A 19,340-nucleotide genomic window follows, 5' to 3' on the forward strand; every position below is an offset into this window, starting at 1 on the left:
TATCTTAAAAATTTTGGAAAATACAGTTAAGCCAAAAGAAGACAGCAGCCCATAATCTTATCATTCGAGAAATAACCACTATTGACACTTTAATCACGATGATAGGCAAAAGTATCTATTTTCATTTGACTTATCTTTCGTCTTTTTTTCACCTTTTAAAATACTGTGTTACACCCGAATGACAGCATGCATTATACTTGTAAAAATAAAACACATATAACGAACCTCTTGAACTCATGTCCCACTTAAAGACCAGACCTTTGTTATTATAGCTTGCACACCCCTGCCTTTCTTCTCCTCTCCCTCATCCCTCCCCACAGAGACTGCTGTACTCTTGACTTTTGCTTTTAAAACTTTAATCACTCCGATAGGCAAAACTATCTCCTGTCCTATGACAGGCGGCCTACTGCCTGCTGTATGCTTAAACGGTATATTGTGTAGTTTCATTTGTCTTCGAGGAGTTGGTTTGTTCACTCCTCATGTCGGTAAGGTTCATCCATGTCATTCCCCCCCCACCCCCGCTATATAACATTTCACCACGTGAACGTATCATAATGTAATTAAAAAATTCCATTCTCCTTGATAGCTATATGAGTTGTTTCCAGTTTTGTATTATTTCAAGCGTTGCTGATGTGAGCTTTGTTACATACATTTGCAAGAATTTCTCCAGGGTGTATACCTCGGAGCAGAATGCAAAATTTTCCAACTTTGTTTTCCAAAGTGATTATAGCGATGCATTTTAAAGACTTGCTTTCTTCACTTGTTACATATCCTGTAAATATCCTGGACAGCCCTTCCTGTCGGTGCCTATCGATCTGCATCATCCATTTCAGCGGGGCTGTGTCTGTGTTCATTTAACCAGGTGTCCAGGCTACTCAAGTTATTTTTCACTATCGCATAAAATGATGTAACGAATACCACAATTATTATAAGAAGTCATGTAACATTTGTAACCCTTACGACACCCTGTGAGGTTGTTCTCCCTATTTCCGGGAAGCAGGGGAAGCGTAAGTACCGTGCCAAGGCCGCACAGCTAGTCGATGCCAGGGCTGAACTTGAATCCAAGAGTGGATCCCTGAGTTCACCCAGGGTGACTACTGGGTGCAGGGCTCTGGAGGCCCGAGGTAGGGGTGCCCAGGGAGAAACTCAACTGATTCCAAGCGCAGTGTGCTCTGGGACTCAGTTTCCCCATCCCCGTCGTGGTAACAATAAAGCGAGGTAGAAGTGGGCCTGACCCACACGAAATGTTCTCCGAAAGACTGTTATTGTCGTTGTCACTACAGGCTGCCCAGAGGAGTAAGCGAGGCCCTCGGGTGCCCCGGGCCAGGGCTCGTCCGCCGCTCACCCATCCCTGCCTGCACCGCCCAGGGGCGGGGCCACCCGCGGCCCCCGAAGGCTCCGCCCTCCTCCCAGGCCTGAACCTGAGAGCGGCGAGCGGCGGCGCTAGGACCTGGCGGGCCTGGGCTGCGGCGGGGCCTGGGCGGCCAGTGTGGCGCGGACCCCGGCTCTTGGCTCCCGGCGCCATGTGAGGGGGCTCGGGGGTCGCGGGGAGCCGGGCGCTCCCCGGGGGAGGTGAGCTGGCGCCGCGCGGTGGGGGGCAGCGGGAGGGGGGCGCTGCGTGTGCCCCTGGTGGTGGTGGGGCCGTCAGGAGCCGCTGGGCATGGAGATTGATATGGGGGCCCCGGGGGCTCCCCTAGACCCACTCACTCTTGGCAACCGCGCCTGGAGTTCCCGGTCCCCGCGCCCAAGGGCTGTCGCGGGGTTCGCGGGGCCTCCTGCCGCTGACTACCCCATTAGAGCTCGGGGACCCTGCCGCCGTCCTGCCTCCCTTCTCTTCCCAGCTGAGGCTAAAGCTCCGTACCCCCTGGAGTGCTGGAGTTGGGGGGGTTCAGCGCAAGCGGGGTGCAGAGGGTGAGTCGTCCCCCTCCTAGGTGCACCCACGGTTTCGGCGCCCCCCATTTGGAATTAGGAGCCCCCCTCCCCCTTCTCCCGGGAGCTCTCCTCCCACGCGGCTCGTGGGGGCGTCCCGAGCCTGCTGGAGGACTCCCTGAGCTGGCGGAAGCGAAGCCCCCAAACAGAGGGCAGGGTGTGGCCCCATACCCTGAACTCACGGTTTCAGCCCTCCGGCTCGGCCCACCTTGGGGCTGAGTCCACGATCCCGTTTCAGAACTCTGGGCTGCTGCCTCCCTAGCCTGAGCAAGTCTCTCCCAACAGTCCTGCTCTCTGGTGCTGGGCCAGGTGCTGGGAACGCACTCAGTGACCTCTGGTCAATTCCAGCCCTGGGGAATCCTTGAGAGAGATCCAGTCAGGCTCAGCCCTGGGCTGCTTCCTGGAAACAAGCCTGGAAATAAGGCACCCCAGCAGGCTCTGGACAGCTCTGCAAGGCACTTTGCTTCTCTGAACCTCAGTCTCCTCATCTGTGAAATGGGGATAAGAGCCCCTGCTGTGCAGAATTGCCAGGAAGATTCAGTGAGTGGGTGATGCTTAGCAAGGGCTCCGTATTTATTGATATTTGAGGGAAGTTGCTGGGCCATGCATCAGAGGGCAGGGGAGTGTTTCTCTGGCAAGCTCGTGGAGAGGCAGGCCTTGTACAATGAATAACCACAAAACTAAAAGCTGCTGGCACTGATCAAGCGCTTTCAAATCCTGTGCTTCCCTTGCCACATCTGCTTGAATCCTTCTAACAACATTGTGAGTTACCTACTCTTATTATTCCATTTCACAGATGAGGAAACTGAGGCTCAGAGAGGTCACATGGCTTGCCCGAGGCCCCTCAGCCAGTAAGTGGTGGAACCGGGATTCGCACTTGAACATGAGATGCTGTACTGACCATGGTCTTCTCAGAGCAGGATTGTGACGGGCCTGACCAGGACAGTGGTCCTGGCTGAGGGCACTGCTCAGGCAAAGGTGGGAAAGTGGGGGGTGGGCCTGGGAACTGGAGTGCTCTAGTGTGTCCGGAGCTTGGGGCATCCGAAGGAAAGGATAGTGAGAGGGGAGGCTCAGCTCAGGGAGGCAGCTGGAATGCTAGAGGCGTCAGGGTAGATGGGGACTACCCAGGGATCTGGATGACTTTTGCCTTAATGGGCTATGAGTCTAAGAACAAGCCGCTCTTCCCTTCTGATGAGCCGCAGTTTCCCGATCTGTGCCGCAGGGACTGGACCCTGTGAGAGTCCGGATGAGGGAGTCCGGGGGCCTCCCTGCCTGGCTTTGAAGGCTGGCTGCGGAGAAATCTGAAGCTGGGCTTGGGAGGAGGGCGCTCCCGCGGAGAGGGGGCGGGGTTGGTGGTGGGCGGAGTTAAGACCCAACCAATCAGGAGCGGCGTGGGGGCACTTCCTTTGGCCTGGGGTTCTCTGGCTATTCCTGGTGGCGGTGTAGGAGTAAACAGCTGCTAGGTCAGGGGGCGGAGATAGTGGCGGGAGATGGGAGGCCCCAGGGGGGAAGGACGGAGCTGGGGAGCTCCTGGGCCCCAGTTTCTCTCTCTGCGCACTCTCCTTCCCCTAGTGCCTTCTGGCCTCGAATCTGCTGGAGGTGGCTGGACACAAGTACTTACTCCCTTTTGACAGGTGGAGAAATTGAGATCTGAAGAGAAGCTGCGTCCTACGTGGATGGGGGTGGGGTGTTGGGGAGTGAGGAGCAGAGCTGGGCTTGTATGGTCCCGGACCCCACCGCGCCCCAGGGTGGGGCTGTGATTATAACCATTGGACAGATGAGTCTGAGCCCTTAACCCCCAAGATCTTACTAATGAACAAAGTTAAAGGGGAAAAAAAAGATATGAATGAAGTCATTCAGCAGTCCTCCTGCACCCATCTCCAGGGCTCTGGAGACACCACAGAGAATGTGAGGCCCTGTGCCAGCTGCGACCTCAGAGAGCTCTCAGCGGGGAGGTGGCACGCAGGGGACATTCCTGGCCCACCTCAGGCTGGGAGGATGAGTGGGTATGAACAACATTGTGGAGGGTGTCCTAGTCAGAGGGGCCGATTTATGCAAGACCTGGAAGGGTATGAGTGTAGAGGAGTTTGGGGACCTACAAGGAACGTTATTCCCAGGCCTCAGGAACATAAGACAGGATTTAGAGTAGGGGTGTGAATGGGGCTCCTGCTGGGTGGGGGGCAGGCCCCCCCCAGCAGGGGAGCCAGTTTTAGGCTTGCCGGCTGCCCTCGAGCAGAGTGGGAGAGTGCACGGGCAGGGACAGAGGCAGGGCTCTGCTACCACGTGGCTGTATGACATCAGGCTGGTTCCTGCCCTTTTTGGGCCTCAGTGTCTCCACCTGCAAAATGGGTACAGCCCTGAGCCTTGAAGTCATGGGTGGGTAGGAGGGCTGGCAGGGGTGGGGAGGGTAGCCTAGGACCAGCTGGACTTGGGGTAGGGCACCCAGGCCATAACTCTTTCTGTGGCTTGCAGGTGTGACCCTACACCCCTGCCCCCTGGGCCACCTGCAGGACGCTGGCCCCTGCTCCTCAGCAGACGCCGGAGAGAGATGAGCAGCAACAAAGTAAGTCCCCCTTCATTTCTTGTCCCCGTCTCAGCTTCTTATTTCCCTCTGTGAAATGGGCTCCTTTGGACCTGCCTCAGAACCATGTGCAACAAGTCTCTCTTCCCTGCCGAGAAGCTGCTGATGCCGGGGAGACCCTGGTGTGAGCCCTGCTGTGGCCACTGATCTGTGTGGCCTGGGCAAGCTCCTGCCTCTCTCTGGGCCCAGGTCCACCTCTGTCCTCCTAGACTTGACTGGTCCATCTGTGGTAAAGGACTGGCCGAGAAGGTGACTGTGGAGTGCTGTGCAGGGGGTGGGGGTGGGGAGTGAAGGTAAATGGGAGGTTGGGAGAGGGGGCAGTGGTCAGAGTCAAAAATGACATGATATTGTGAGCATCACTTCGGAGGGTGTCAGGGTTGCCCATGATCCATTCATTTATGCTTTCCTGAGCACCTACTATGTGCCTGGCCCTACACACCCCTTTCCTGGCTGCAGTACAACTTTGGCAGAGCCTGGGGGTTGGGGTTGGGGTGACCTGGGTGTGTCTGGGTCCAATCCAGAAAGAGAAACCACACAGTAATTTGAATAGAGAAAGTTTAATATAAAGAATTATTAATTTTAATTGGCCATTGGAGTAACAGGGGATTAGAACTCTACAGAGTACAGGAATAGCGGGTACAAGGAGCAGCCACTGGGAATTTCCAGTCGTTAGGGCTTGGTGCTTCCACTGCTGGGACCCAGGTTCGATCTCTGATTGGGGAACTAAGATCCTGAAAGCCGTGTGGCACGGCAAAAAAAAAAAAAAAAAAAAAAAAGGAGCTGCTACCATACCCAGGGCTGAGACCCAGGCCTTGCTGGGCTGGAGAGGGCACAGCTATGGCCCACTGGATGGCAGAGAACTCACTGTGGTGCTGTGCTGTGGAAGTTGTCATAAATCCACCTGCTAGGCTACAGGGAAGGCTGTTCACGGGAGATAACTCCCAAGAGGCACTTCAAGCATCAGGTAAAACTGCCCCAGGGAGGGGAAGCTTACGTTTTTGGGGTGTTGCTGGTGGTTGAGTATGCCACATGAGCGCAACTCTGGAGAAGCTGTGGTCGCAGCAGGAATCAGGCACTCTGCTTCAAAACTGCCTGAGGCTGGATGCTGGAGGAAGCTGCTGGCCCCTGGGAGAAGCCATGCGCACTGTAGAAGCAAGTGCACCAGCACCAGGCCCAAAGCCCCCAGAACCAGGAAGCAAACTCCCTTCCTCCTGACGTGTCTCTCCAGCGCCCTCTACTGACAAAGTGTATTATGCAGTTCTCTGGCAAGGAAAAACCTGTAAAGGGCCCAGATCCATTTTCACAGAGCAGGCAAAAAGATTAGACCTGGAGCCGAGAAGCAGTACATTAATAACCAGCCCAGGGTGTCAGCACAAGGAAGCAGGACTCCCGGGTCCCACCTAGCCTTGCAGACCCCAGGCAAATAAATACCAGTGGACACTTCGGATATCACTTTCCTGCCCTTTGCCGTATGTCGGTGTCCTGACTACCTACGCATCCTGATTCCTGACCAGATCCTTTCCCTTCAGGTTTAAATGAATGGTAAACATTTATAAAGAGTTACTGTTTGGGGAAGACCTAGACCCTCTCGTTGGAATGTCCCACCTGTCTCCAAGCATCCAGCATCCTTCTAACTGCAACTGGAAGGATCCTTCTCACTTCCAATCGAATCCATCAAACCCTGAGAACCTTCTGTGCTCTGGGCCCTGCCCTGGGAGCTGAGATACAGTGGGGCTCAAGGCTGACTCGGTCCCAGCCCTCAGAACTCATGGTTTAATTGAGGGAGACGGCTCTTTGAATGCAGTGTGATTGGCGCCGTGATAGGCGGTGCTCAGGGGGCTGGAGGAGGCCTTCCTGGGGGAGGTAGCGCCTGAACTGGCCTGGAATAAAGAGCAGGAGTTAGCAGGCATGGGAGGTGGCAAGGAGCCTGCCCGGCAGCTGGGCCCTCACCGGCCTCTCCCCTCTCCAGGAGCAGCGGTCAGCAGTGTTCGTGATCCTCTTTGCCCTCATCACCATCCTCATCCTCTACAGCTCCAACAGTGCCAATGAAGTCTTTCATTATGGCTCCCTGCGGGGCCGAACCCGCCGGCCCGTCAACCTCAAGAAGTGGAGCATCACCGATGGCTACGTCCCCATTCTCGGCAACAAGGTAGGGCAGCTGCTTTGGGAAGCTCCCTGGGAGCTGCCTGGAGACGAATCCTCCCCATTGCCCACCGTCGCTGCTCCCACCTCCTTCTTCTCCTCCGCCTCTTCTCTCTACTTCCACCATCCCTCGGAAAGGAAAGGGTGAATCCCAAGAGTCCAGTGCCTTCAGCCCCTTGTTTGCTGTGTGACCTCAGACAAGTACCCTGTCTCTCTCTGGGCCTCAGTTTTCTCCAAGGTCCCACCCTTAGTGCTAATATCCTATCATCTCCTGAGTCAGAATCCCTTTGGAAGTCTCTCTGGTTTTCACTGATCTCTGTCTCTGCATGAGAGTCTACATAGGCTTTCAGAGTAGGACCCTAGGGTTCTTGACAACACAACAGTAACAATAATGGCTGCCCACTGTCAATTGTCTGCTGTGCACTGAGCACTGTGATCAGCAGTAATCCTCATACCAGCCCAGTGAGGTTAGCGTTATCTCCCTTGAAGAGATGAGGAAATTGAGGCTCAGAGACGTGAAGTCACTTGCCCAAGGCCACACAGCAAGGGAGGGGAGGAGCCAGAATATTGCCCCGGTGCTTGATGAGCTACAGCTGCGTCAAGAGGCCAACAGTCATTCTGGGGCTTCTGTTGGCCTTGGGTAACCATGAAACTCAAGCTGTGTTTCTGGAGTTCACCCTGTAGTCCTCTGAGCCCTAATGTTTTCCCTGAGGTCAGGGAGAAAATTATTGGCCTCAAGCATGGACTCCACCTTCTAGGAGGAGGTCTCCCCAGGCCCTGCCTACCTCTCTCTCCTCCCTCACTAAAACCCTCATAAACCTCTCGGGGGTCTTTGCATACAGTGTATTGGCCCTGGGGCTCTGAACATACCCTCACTGGAAAAGGGCCCATTAGCAGGTGTTTAGAGACAGATCAACTCCCAGTTGAGACTTTTTCTACCCTAAGGACCCTTGAAAGAGAAATTTAAAAGGTGGAACCTGGGAGAAAGTGGAATGGCTTGAGTGTGGGCATCGTGGCAGGAAATGAGACAGAGCTTGGCTTGCAGCTGTTTCCAGCCTGATAGGAGAAGCCAGAAAGGAGGAGCTCAGGAAAGCTGGCAAAGCCATCGGTTGAGGTACAGGGGACATGTTGCTTGATCTTAGAGTAAGGGCGCAGGGGAGGCTGTCTGGAGGAGGTGGCACCTGAGCTTAGCCTTGAAGGGTGCATGGGAATTCCATGGGCAGAAAATAGGCTTCAGATAGCCTGTGGTTCCAACCCGTTCATTTCACCAATGTGGAAACAGAGGCTCAGGGCAGCCTCCACGCCCTTTCCTACTGACAAGGTGGTGGGCGTCCTGTTCATGGGTGATGTGGAAGTGTCATGGGTGCATTGGGGAGGATGTCTTCTCTGGGGAGGCTGAGGCTGGGGCTCCGTGGCCATATAGACCTGGGTTCAAACCCTGGCCCCGCACTCCTCTGCTGTATGATTTTGGGGACACCCCTGCATGGTTGTTCTGTCCTTCTGGTCCTTAACTCTGTCCCAACTGAGCAGCCTTCTTTCGCTTCTCAACACACCGTGGTCATCCCACATCAGAGCCTCTGGTCTTGCTCTTTCTCCTGCTTGAATACTTTCCCCTGCATGGTTCCTTTTCATCCTTCAGGTATCAGCTCAGAGAGGCCTCCCCAGGTGACTTTTCTAGAGCAGCCCTCACTCCTGCCACTCTTGATCCCCTGCCCCTATTTTATTTCCTTCCCAGCGTGTTTAACTTAACCACCTGGCATTATTTTATCGCTTGCCTGTACACCGTGTCTCCCCAACCGTGAGCTTCTTGAAGCCAGGAGTGGGGTCTCTTTTGTTCATTGTTCTGTCCCTTGTACTCGGCCGTTAGCCAGCTTGCTCTAAAGATTTGTTGAAATGTTGAATGAATGGGCCTCGGTCTCCCTGTCTTTAAAATGAACATCCTAATTCCTGCTTCCTGGAGGCCTGGATGTACGGAGCACAGTGCCTGGCACTGAGTGGTCATAACAGTGTTGGCTCTCCTTACCCCCCAGACTCTGCCCTCCCGGTGCCGCCAGTGTGTGATTGTCACCAGCTCCAGCCACCTGCTGGGCACCAAGCTGGGCCCTGAGATCGAGCGGGCCGAGTGCACAATCCGTATGAATGACGCACCCACCACGGGCTACTCAGCCGATGTGGGCAACAAGACCACCTTCCGCGTAGTGGCCCATTCCAGCGTATTCCGTGTGCTGCGCAGGCCCCAGGAGTTCGTCAACCGGACCCCTGAAACCGTGTTCATCTTCTGGGGTCCCCCAAACAAGATGCAGAAGCCCCAGGGCAGCCTGGTGCGCGTCATCCAGCGGGCAGGCCTGGTGTTCCCCAATATGGAGGCTTACGCCGTCTCTCTTGGCCGCATGCGCCAGTTCGATGACCTCTTCCGGAGTGAGACAGGCAAGGACAGGTACCAACCTCCTGCCCGCTCCCTCTGGCCAGCCCTGTGCTCCCTCTCAGCACGCTCCGCCCAGAGGGCCCGTTGCTCCCAGCATGCACTGCTGTGAGGGTGTGGTCACTTCTTGCCACCTTCTGGTCAGGTTTCCTAGGGGAGTTGGCTTCATGTCCAGCTCTTAGCATGAGTCGTTTCCAACATGCTGTGCATGGCCTCGTCTCCCCCGCCCCGGGGTGCATGAATGGCTCTGAGAGACTAGGGCTCCCAGCATGCTCTACTCTAACGTTGCACAGTCACTCCTAGCATCTCTCTAGGAGAGCTGCCCCATAGCATGCCTCATGGAAAGTGTTGACCACTCCCAGCACATCTTACTTTAAGCACACAGTTGTTCCCAGCATGCTCTATTCTAAGGCTACATCACCCTCAGTATGCCCTACTCTGACTAATCTCCCTAGAAAAGCTAGGCCAGTGCTATCCAATAGAAATATCATGCAAGCCACACAGGTAATTAAAATTTTTATAGTACCCACATTTAAAAAGTAAAAAGAAACAGGTGAAATTAAATTATATATATATATATATATTTTTTTTAATAAATTTATTTTATTTTTATTTATTTTTGTCTGCGTTAGGTCTTCGCTGCGCGGGCTTTCCCTAGTTGCAGCGAGTGGAGGCTACTCTCCGTTGTGGTACACGGGCTCCGCATTGCAGTGGCTTCTCTTGTGGAGCACGAGTTCTAGGCACGCGGGCCTCAGCAGCCGTGGCTCACGGGCTCAGCAGTTGTGGCTTGTGGGCTCTAGAGCACAGGCTCAGTAGTTGTGGCGTATGGGCTTAGTTGCTCCACAGCATGTGGGATCCTCCCGGACCAGGACTTGAACCTGTGTCCCCTGCATTGGCAGGTGGACTCTCAACCACTGCGCCACCAGGGAAGCCCAAAATTTAATATATTTTTACTTAACTCAATATGTCCAACATATAGATCCTGTACATATTTTGTTTGATTTATATCTAAATATTTTAAGAATTTTGGAGCTATTGTAAATAGCATTAAAAATTTTTTTTTTGTTTCCCATTATTCATTGCTAGTATATAGAAATATGATAGATTTTTGTGTTGACCTTTTATCCTGTAATCCTACTAAACTTACTTATTGGTTCTGGGAGATTTTTGTAGATTCTTTGGGATTTTCTGTGCAAATGATCATGATGTAAGGACATGCAAATAAGGACAGTTATTTTTTTCCTTTCCAATCTACATGCCTCTTATTTCTTTTTCTTGCCTTGTTGCACTGGCTAGTACTTTCAATATAACATTGAATTGTATTGGAAGTGGTGACAGTAGACATCCTTGCCTTGGTCTCAGGCTTAGGGGGAAAGTGTTCAGTCTTTCATCATTGAATATGATGTTGGCTGTAGGTTTTTGATGCTACGGGTTGAGGAAGTTATCAGGTTGAGGAAGTTCCCTTCTCTTACTGGTTTGCTAAGAGTTTTTAAAAATCATTCCTGGGGCTTCCCTGGTGGCGCAGTGGTTGAGAGTCCGCCTGCCGATGCAAGGGACACGGGTTCGTGCCCCGGTCTGGGAAGATCCCACAAGCCGCGTAGCGGCTGGGCCCGTGAGCCATGGCCGCTGAGCCTGCGCGTCCGGAGCCTGTGCTCCGCAGTGGGAGAGGCCACAACAGTGAGAGGCCTGCGTACCGCAAAAAAAAAAAAAAAATCATTCCTGGATATTGAATTTATCAAATGTTTTTCTGCATCAATCAATATTGCATGGTTTTTCTTTTTTTTTTTTTTTTTGAATTTTTGAATTTTATTTTTATTTTTTGTACAGCAGGTTCTTATTAGTTATTTATTTTATACATATTAGTGTATATATGTCAATCCCAATCTCCCAATTCATCCCACCACCCCCGCCACTTTCCCTTCTTGGTGTCCACACGTTTGTTCTTTACATCTGTGTCTCTGTTTCTACCCTGCAAACCGGTTCATCTGTACCATTTTTCTAGGTTCCACATATATGCGTTAATATACGATATTTGTTTTTCTCTGTCTGACTTACTTCACTCTGTATGACAGTCTCTAGATCTATCCACGTCTCTACAAATGACCCAATTTTGTTCCTTTATATGGCTGAGTAATATTCCATTGTATATATATACCACATCTTCTTTATCCATTTGTCTGTCGATGGGCATTTAGGTTGCTTCCTTGACCTGGCTATTGTAAACAGTGCTGCAGTGAACATTGGGGTGCAGTTGTCTTTTTGAATTATGGTTTTCTCTGGGTATATGCCCAGTAGTGGGGTTGCTGGGTCATATGGTAATTCTATTTTTAGTCTTTAAGGAACCTCCATACCATTCCCCATAGTGGCTGTATCAATTTACATTGCCACCAACAGTGCAAGAGGGTTCCCTTTTCTCCACACCCTCTCCAGCATTTGTTGTTTGTAGATTTTCTGATGATACCCATTCTAACTGGTGTGAGGTGATACCTCATTATAGTTTTGATTTACATTTCTCAAATAATTAGTGATGTCGAACAGGTTTTCATGTGCTTCTTGGCTATCTGTATGTCTTCTTTGGAGAATTGTCTATTTAGGTGTTCTGCCCATTTTTTGATGGGGTTGTTTGTTTTTTAATATTGAGCTGCATGAGCTGTTTATATATTTTGGAGATTAATCCTTTGTCCGTTGATTCGTTTGCAAATATTTTCTCCCATTCTGAGGGTTGTCTTTTCATCTTGATTGTAGTTTCCTTTGCTTTGCAAAAGCTTTTACATTTTATTAGGTCCCATTTGTTTATTTTTGTTTTTATTTCTATTACTCTAGGGGGTGGATCAAAAAAGATCTTGCTGTGATTTATGTCAAAGAGTGTTCTTCCTATGTTTTCCTGTAAGAGTTTTATAGTGTCCGGTCTTACATTTAGGTCTGTAATCCATTTTGAGTTTATTTTTGTGTATGGTGTTAGGGAGTGTTCTAATTTCATTCTTGTACATGTAGCTGTCCAGTTTTCCCAACACCACTTATTGAAGAGGCTGTCTTTTCTCCATTGTATATCCTTGCCTCCTTTATCAAAGATAAGGTGACCATATGTGTGTGGGTTTATCTCTGAGCTTTCTATCCTGTTCCATTGATCTATATTTCTCTTTTTGTGCCAGTACCATATTATCTGGATTACTGTAGCTTTGTAGTATAGTCTGAAGTCAGGGAGTCTGATTCCTCTAGCTCCATTTTTTTCCCCTCAAGACTGCTTTGGCTATTCAGGGTCTTTTGTGTCTCCATACAAATTTTAAGATTTTTTTGTTCTAGTTCAGTAAAAAATACTACTGGTAATTTGATAGGGATTGCGTTGAATCTGTAGATTGCTTTGGGTAGTATAGTCATTTTCACAATATTGATTCTTCCAATCCAAGAACATGGTGTATCTCTCCATCTGTTTGTGTCATCTCTGATTGATTTCTTTCATCAGAGTCTTATAGTTTTCTGAGTACAGGTCTTTTACCTCCTTAGGTAGGTTTATTCCTAGGTATTTTATTCTTTTTGTTGCAGTGGTGAATGGGATTGTTTCCTTAATTTCTCTTTCTGATCTTTCGTTGTTAGTGTATAGGAATGCAAGAGATTTCTGTGTGTTAATTTTGTATCCTGCAGCTTTACCAAATTCATTGATTAGCTCTAGTAGTTTTCTGGTGGCATTTTTAGGATTCTCTATGTATAGTATCATGTCATCTGCAAACAGTGACAGTTTTACTTCTTTTCCAATTTGTATTCCTTTTATTTCTTTTTTTTCTCTGATTGCCGTGGCTAGGACTTCCAAAACTATGTTGAATAATAGTGGTGGGAGTGGACATCCTTGTCTTGTTCCTGATCTTAGAGGAAATGCTTTCAGTTTTTCACCATTGAGGATGATGTTTGCTGTAGGTTTGCCATATATGGCCTTTATTATGTTGAGGTAGATTCCCTCTATGCCCACCTTCTGGAGAGTTTTTATCATAAATGGGTGTTGGATTTTTGTCAAAAGCTTTTTCTGCATCTATTGAGATGATCATATGGTTTTTATTCTTCAATTTGTTAATATGGTGTATCACATTGATTGATTTGTGTATATTGAAGAATCCTTGCATCCCTGGGATAAATCCCACTTGATCATGGTGTATGATCCTTTTAATGTGTCACTGGATTCTTTTTGCTAGTATTTTGTTGAGGATTTTTGCATATATATTCGTCAGTGATGTTGGTCTGTAATTTTCTTCTTTTGTAGCATCTTTGTCTGGTTTTGGTATCAGGGTGATGGTGGCCTCATAGAATGAGTTTGGGAGTGTTCCTTCCTCTGCAATATTTTGGAAGACTTTGAGAAGGATGGGTCTTAGCTCTTCTGTAAATGTTTGATATAATTCACCTGTGAAGCCATCTGGTCCTGGACTTTTGTTTGTTGGAAGATTTTAAATCACAGTTTCAATTTCATTACTTGTGATTGGCCTGTTCGTATTTTCTGTTTCTTCCTGGTTCAGTCTTGGAAGGTTATACCTTTCTAAGAATTTGTCCATTTCTTCCAGGTTGTCCATTTCATTAGCATAGAGTTGCTTGTAGTAGTCTTTTAGGATGCCTTGTATTTCTGCGGTGTCTGTTGTAACTTCTCCTTTTTCATTTCTAATTTTATTGATTTGAGTCCTCTGCCTCTTTTTCTTGATGAGTCTGGCTAAAGGTTTATCAATTTTGTTTATCCTCAAAGAATCAGCTTTTAGTTTTATTGATCTATGCTACTGTTTTCCTTGTTTCTATTTCATTTATTTCTGCTCTGATCTTTATTATTTCTTTCCTTCTACTAACTTTGGGTTTTGTTTGTTCTTCTTTCTCTCGTTCCTTTAGGTGTAAGTTTAGATTGTTTATTTGAGGTTTTTCTTGTTTCTTGAGGTAGGCTTGTATCACTATAAACTTCCCTCTTAGAACTGCTTTTGCTACATCCCATAGGTTTTGGATCATCATGTTTTCATTGTAATTTGTCTCTAGGTATTTTTTAATTTCCTCTTTGATTTCTTCAGTGCTCTCTTGGTTATTTAGTAACGTATTGTTTAGCCTCCATGTGTTTGTGTTTTTTATGTTTTTTTTTTCCCTGTAATTGATTTCTCATCTCATAGCGTTGTGGTTGGAAAACATGCTTGATATTATTTCAATTTTCTTAAATTTACTGAGGCTTGATTTGTGACCCAAGATGTGATCTATCCTGGCGAATCTTCTGTGGGCCCTTGAGAAGAAAGTGTAATCTGCTGTTTTTGGATGGAATGTCCTATAAATATCAATTAAATCTATCTGGTCTGTTGTGTCGTTTAAAGTTTGTGTTTTCTTATTAATTTTCTGTCTGGATGATCTGTCCATTGGTGTAAGTGAGGTGTTAAAAGTCCCCTACTATTATTGTGTTATTGTCGATTTCCTCTTTTATAGCTGTTAGCGGTTGCCTTATGTATTGAGGTGCTCCTATGTTGGGTGCATATATATTTATAATTATTATATCTTCTTTTTGGATTGGTCCCTTGATCATTATGTAGTGTCCTTCCTTGTCTCTTGTAACATTCTTTATTTTAAAGTCTATTTTATCTGATATGAGTATTGCTACTCCAGCTTTCTTTTGATTTCCATTTGCATAGAATATCTTTTTCCATCCCCTCACTTTCAGTCTGTATGTGTCCCTAGGTCTGAAGTGGGTCTCTTGTAGACAGCATATGTATGGGTCTTGTTTTTGTATCCATTCAGCAAGCCTGTGTCTTTTGGTTGGAGCATTTAATCCATTCACGTCTAAGGTAATTATCGATATGTATGTTCCTATGACCATTTTCTTAATCGTTATGGGTTTGTTTTTGTAGGTCCTTTCCTACTGGTGTGACCAGTCTCCCCAGGAGTTAATTCCCAGCATGCTGTGTTCCTATTCCTCCCCTCAGAGGAGCAGTCCCCACACCCCTCACCTCTGTCCAGACAGCTTGCCCGTGCTGCCACAGCAGGGCCGGACAGGGGGTGACTGAAGTGGGGGGAAGGCCCCATGAGTGGGTGGGAGGAGTTCTGGAAAACTCTGTGTGGATTGACCCTTCCTCCCTGCCTTCATGCCCCCTCATCGTGACCCCTCTCTGCCCCCAGGGAAAAGTCCCACTCGTGGTTGAGCACAGGCTGGTTCACCATGGTGATTGCGGTGGAGTTGTGTGACCATGTGCACGTCTATGGCATGGTGCCCCCCGACTACTGCAGGTGAGCACCCCCAGGGCGATGCCCAGCCATTGGCCGCAGGGTGGAGCTGGGGTCCCAGAAACCTTGGCTGGGGTACCTTCAAGGGCCTCTATTTTATAGTATTCAAACTGCTCTGCCGAGATCTAGGCTCTTTAGAGCTACCCCAGGAGCCTCAATCCCGAGCTTAGCCAGAGTTTGTATATTAATAATAACTATTTTCGTTATTACTATATGGAAAGCCCAGCAGGTGACCGCTATTTTTTACTAGGTGCTGACCATGGACCAAGCATGGCTTTTTATTATCTCATTTACTCCTTATAGTGACCCTAAGGGATAAGTGCACTATTCTTCCCATTTCATAGATAGAAAAACTGAGCAGGATGTTTTGTGAGTGGCCTCAGTTCCCACGAACAATAAGGGGTGGGGGCCAGGCTCCAGAGCCAACAGTCCTTACCACTACCCCATATTGCCACCCTCTTAGGAAAAGGAAAAGTTTCCACTGCATTAAAAAAAGAAAAAAGAAAGTTTGAGAGTCACACACCTAGTCCATCCTACACCCATTTCACAGATGGGGAAACTGAGGCCCGGGGAGGGGCAGGGATTTCCCTCACTGAGGCCCTATAGCAGGTCAGGGGCTGGAAAGGGCAGGGTCCTTCTGGTGCCCACCTTGCCCTTATGGCCCCATCTGCTCTGCCCCAGCCAGCGGCCCCGCCTGCAGCGCATGCCCTACCACTACTATGAGCCCAAGGGGCCAGACGAGTGTGTCACCTACATCCAGAATGAGCACAGCCGCAAGGGCAACCACCACCGCTTCATCACGGAAAAGAGGGTCTTCTCGTCCTGGGCCCAGCTGTACGGAATCACCTTCTCCCACCCCTCCTGGACCTAGGCCACCCTGCCTGTGGGACTCTCACAAGGGACACAGGAGAAGTGGGTCTCCGCCCAGCCGCTCGACCACGGGCCATCGTCTGGCTAATCAAGGCTGGTCAGAGTGTCTTCTGGCTGTTCAGGCCTTGAAGAGGATAAAATCTCCAGCCATTCAGGGCCTGGGGGTATCTCTTGGCCAATCAGGGATTTGGGCTTCTATGTGGTTCATCGGGTGTCGAGGGTATTTCTTGTCCAGTCAGGGTCTGAGCATAGTCAATCAGGGTATTTCTGAGTAATCCGAGGCTAATGTCGTGTCCTTTCCCATGAGGCCTTGGTTCAGAGTCCCAGGACGGACTCTAAATCACTTACTATTGGTTGGGACAGTGGGGTCCTGTCCCAAGGAGCTGGGAACTCGTGTTGCCCCCTCACTCCCCAGAGCCAGAAAGAGGTTGTGTGATGGTGGGAGCTGTCTGGAGTCCAGGCAGGGGCATCTGTGGGGTTAGGGGGGTTCCAGGCATGGGAGGCTGGTGTCCAGGTCTTGGCTCTGCCCTGAGTGGCCTTGGACAGACCCCTTGCCCCCTCTCTGGGCATCCTTCTGCCTGTGTCAGGTTCTAGAGTCTGAGAACCCTCCCACCTCCCCCAGCGACCACCTTGGGTCTGTCCTCCGTCAAGATTGGACCCCTCCTTGGGCTTCCCTGGTGGCGCAGTGGTTGAGGAGTCCGCCTGCCGATGCAGGGGCCGCGGGTTCGTGCCCCGGTCCGGGAAGATCCCACGTGCCGCGGAGCGGCTGGGCCCGTGGGCCGTGGCCGCTGAGCCTGCGCGTCCGGAGCCTGTGCTCCACGGCGGGGAGAGGCCACGGCAGTGAGAGGCCCGCGTACCGCAAAAAGAAAAAAGATTGGACCCCTCCAGCCACCACCCCTTGCCGGGGGGCTCAGCTGTCTGAGGGTCTGGGGTTCCCTTCCCCACCTCCTCCTGGAAACTTGAGGATATTTTTGCGCAAACTCTCCCAGGCTTTGGGGGACTCTGAAAAGAAGGGACAAACCTTCAGCTGTTTTCTTAGCCCTTCCGCCCAGCTGCCATTAGCGTGGCTCTTAAAGAGCCAGGCCCCCTTTTCTGCCAGCCAGCAGTGAGGTTTTCCACCTGTTGGAGGAGCCCTTGGGGCTGAGAGAGGGGGGCTCCCAGCCCAACTGAGGTTTCCTGCAGCCCCTTTGTCTGCAGCTGCTGGAGTAGTCCAAGGGCCTCCCCCCGGCGGGGCCTGGGAAGGCCCTAGGGGGCTGGGAGCTGTTGCCTGAGTTGCGTCCCCTCCCTCTACATCAGGCACTTTATTGCTGGACTTCAGTGGGGTGGGTTTAATCCCTGCTCTTCTGGAGTCTTGAAGAGAAGACGGGAGGAAGCTGTGGAGTGGGGCGAGTCAGGTGGAGGAGGAGGAGGCCAGCAGTGGGCCATTGCACACCGGGGGGGGGGGGGGGCGGTGACTACCCTAGACTTGGTTTTGTAATGATTTGTACAGGAATAAACACACCTAAGCTCCGGCTGCGTTTCCTGTGTCTGGGTTTGAGCTCTGCTTTCTCTGGCCCCTTACTTCGGGCCCCGTCGGGACGGTGCCCACACTGTCCAGGCTGGGAGCCCCCACACAGGCAGGATGTCCAGCTTTGTCAGCTGGCCAGAGAGTCGTGTATTTTACAGCTTGGGCGGAGACCTGGCAGCCCTGGGGGCTGGAGGTACGTGGGCTTCCGGAGCCAAGCCCACCTGGCTCTTCCAGTCTGGCCTCCCCTTGCCTGCATGACCTTGAGCAAGTCACTGCCCCTCTCAGAGCCCCAGTTCCCTCTTGGCTGAAACTAGACTGCTCTCAAGGAGCTCAGGATAGAGGGAGGGGAGGGGCCCCATGACAGGTTCAGGGACGGGCCACACAGAGCAACACAGGGCACCGCGAGCATAGCTTTGGAGAAGGTGACATTCTTCCCGAGGAAGATTCCTGCAGAGGTTTTGGGGAAGAACTTCCGGCAGGAAGAGAAGTGGGGCGGGAGAGGGCATTTCTGTCACGGAAGCATCTGCGGGGGACGGGATGGAGGAGGCCAGAGCGGAGGGTTGAAGGGGAGAGGCAGGTGATGGGGTCAGAGGTTGGCTGCAGGGGGGGTGTTGCTGAGGGCAGGGAGACGAAGGACCCTGCAGGCCCCGGCAGGAAGGAGCCAGGCAGGGCTGCAGCCCTGGGCCAGGCGGCGTGTGAACTGCGGATCCCTCACTGCTGCGTCTGTCCTCTCAGCGAAAGGGCTTGTTCACTCCGGGTTGGCAGAAGCAAGGGGGTCCGTGACTCTGGGAGATTACAACCTGTTTAGGAAGATAAGATGCCCTTGGGAGCGGAGGCCTAACAAAGGGTGACTGTGAGACAAGGGCGGGTGGCCTGCTGGAGATGGAAAAGAGCTCTCCTGGGCACTGGGCCAGCGGGATGGGGGCCACGGAGCCGGCCAGCGGGAATGGCCCCTGCATTTGTCTCAGTTCATGTGTACATTGGCTCAGTAGGTGGCCACGTGCCATGCGCTGTGTTAGGTGCAATTGATGAGGGAGCGGATGTCAGGTGGGAAGGAGGGCCCGAATGGAAGCCCGGTGGGAGGGCCCACGGCCTCGCTCAGTAGGCAGCGGGTCCGCAGAAGGAGGGAACGGTGGAAGGTGAGACCACCTGGGGCCAGATGGCAGAAGGCCGTAAGTGCCAGTCCGAGGCGGGGCAAAGCCTCGATCTTTCCCGCTAGGAGAGGCCGTCCTTGCTCAGACAGCGGCAGGGCAGGCAGGAGGCTGGGAGGTGGCAGGGTCTAGGCCTGGGGCAACCAGACAGAATCCGAGGGCCGAGACTCCTGGCAAAGTCATTACGTGGGGAGCCTAGGGCCCTGCGTGGGAAGGGGATACGGGGATACGACACACTTCCAGCCCCACGCAAAGGCTTCTGGGAATCTGGGTCCAGGCAGAGGTTTCTAGGGGGAATTTCTCCCACAATGCTGTGGCTCTCCTGTCCCCACTGCTGGGCATGAAGGGGAGGTCAGAAGGAGGGAGTGGAGAGGGGTCCGTTGCTGGAGGTGGACCCTAGGGAAAGCTCGGTTCAGCATCAGCAGGTAGGACTTTGATGGAGGATGATGAGGGCAGGAGGTCCAGGGTCCAGTCCTCAACCCCACGTGCTCTCACTTCCTCAGATGGGACCCA

At 51.1% G+C, this 19,340-nt stretch overlaps 1 protein-coding gene across 12 annotated transcripts; it reads left to right on the forward strand.

The window, feature by feature from the left end:
* Positions 1–1,382: 1,382 nt before the first annotated feature.
* Positions 1,383–17,695, forward strand: ST6GALNAC6 (ST6 N-acetylgalactosaminide alpha-2,6-sialyltransferase 6). 12 transcript variants are annotated; one of them, XM_067040655.1, is made up of 8 exons: positions 1,469–1,572; positions 2,726–2,907; positions 4,402–4,492; positions 6,542–6,659; positions 7,598–7,766; positions 8,683–9,089; positions 15,195–15,302; positions 15,985–17,695. In XM_067040655.1, exons 6-8 carry the CDS (start codon positions 8,788–8,790, stop codon positions 16,442–16,444), a joined length of 870 nt encoding a protein of 289 aa, XP_066896756.1. In that variant the 5' UTR covers positions 1,469–1,572; positions 2,726–2,907; positions 4,402–4,492; positions 6,542–6,659; positions 7,598–7,766; positions 8,683–8,787; the 3' UTR covers positions 16,445–17,695. The 12 variants fall into 12 exon arrangements, with proteins under 12 accessions (XP_066896753.1, XP_058928607.1, XP_058928601.1 ...); XM_067040652.1 differs by lacking the exon at positions 7,598–7,766 and having other exon boundaries at positions 1,383–1,572; positions 6,480–6,659; positions 15,981–17,695; XM_059072624.2 differs by lacking the exon at positions 7,598–7,766 and having other exon boundaries at positions 1,393–1,572; positions 2,726–2,780; positions 6,480–6,659; positions 15,981–17,695.
* Positions 17,696–19,340: the final 1,645 nt, after the last annotated feature.

This window comes from Kogia breviceps, chromosome 8, assembly GCF_026419965.1.
Source record: "Kogia breviceps isolate mKogBre1 chromosome 8, mKogBre1 haplotype 1, whole genome shotgun sequence".
NCBI classification, from domain to species: domain Eukaryota; kingdom Metazoa; phylum Chordata; class Mammalia; order Artiodactyla; family Physeteridae; genus Kogia; species Kogia breviceps.

What these genes read in the sequence shown, in the direction of transcription:
- ST6GALNAC6 (XM_059072618.2), top strand. Translation starts at nt 2,755, where the DNA reads ATGGCTTGCCCGAGGCCCCTCAGCCA. An exon ending in TCCCCATTCTCGGCAACAAG is followed by an intron (nt 6,660 to 8,682) that starts GTAGGGCAGCTG and finishes CTTACCCCCCAG; the next exon opens with ACTCTGCCCTCCCGGTGCCG. An exon ending in GTGCCCCCCGACTACTGCAG is followed by an intron (nt 15,303 to 15,984) that starts GTGAGCACCCCC and finishes TGCCCCAGCCAG; the next exon opens with CGGCCCCGCCTGCAGCGCAT.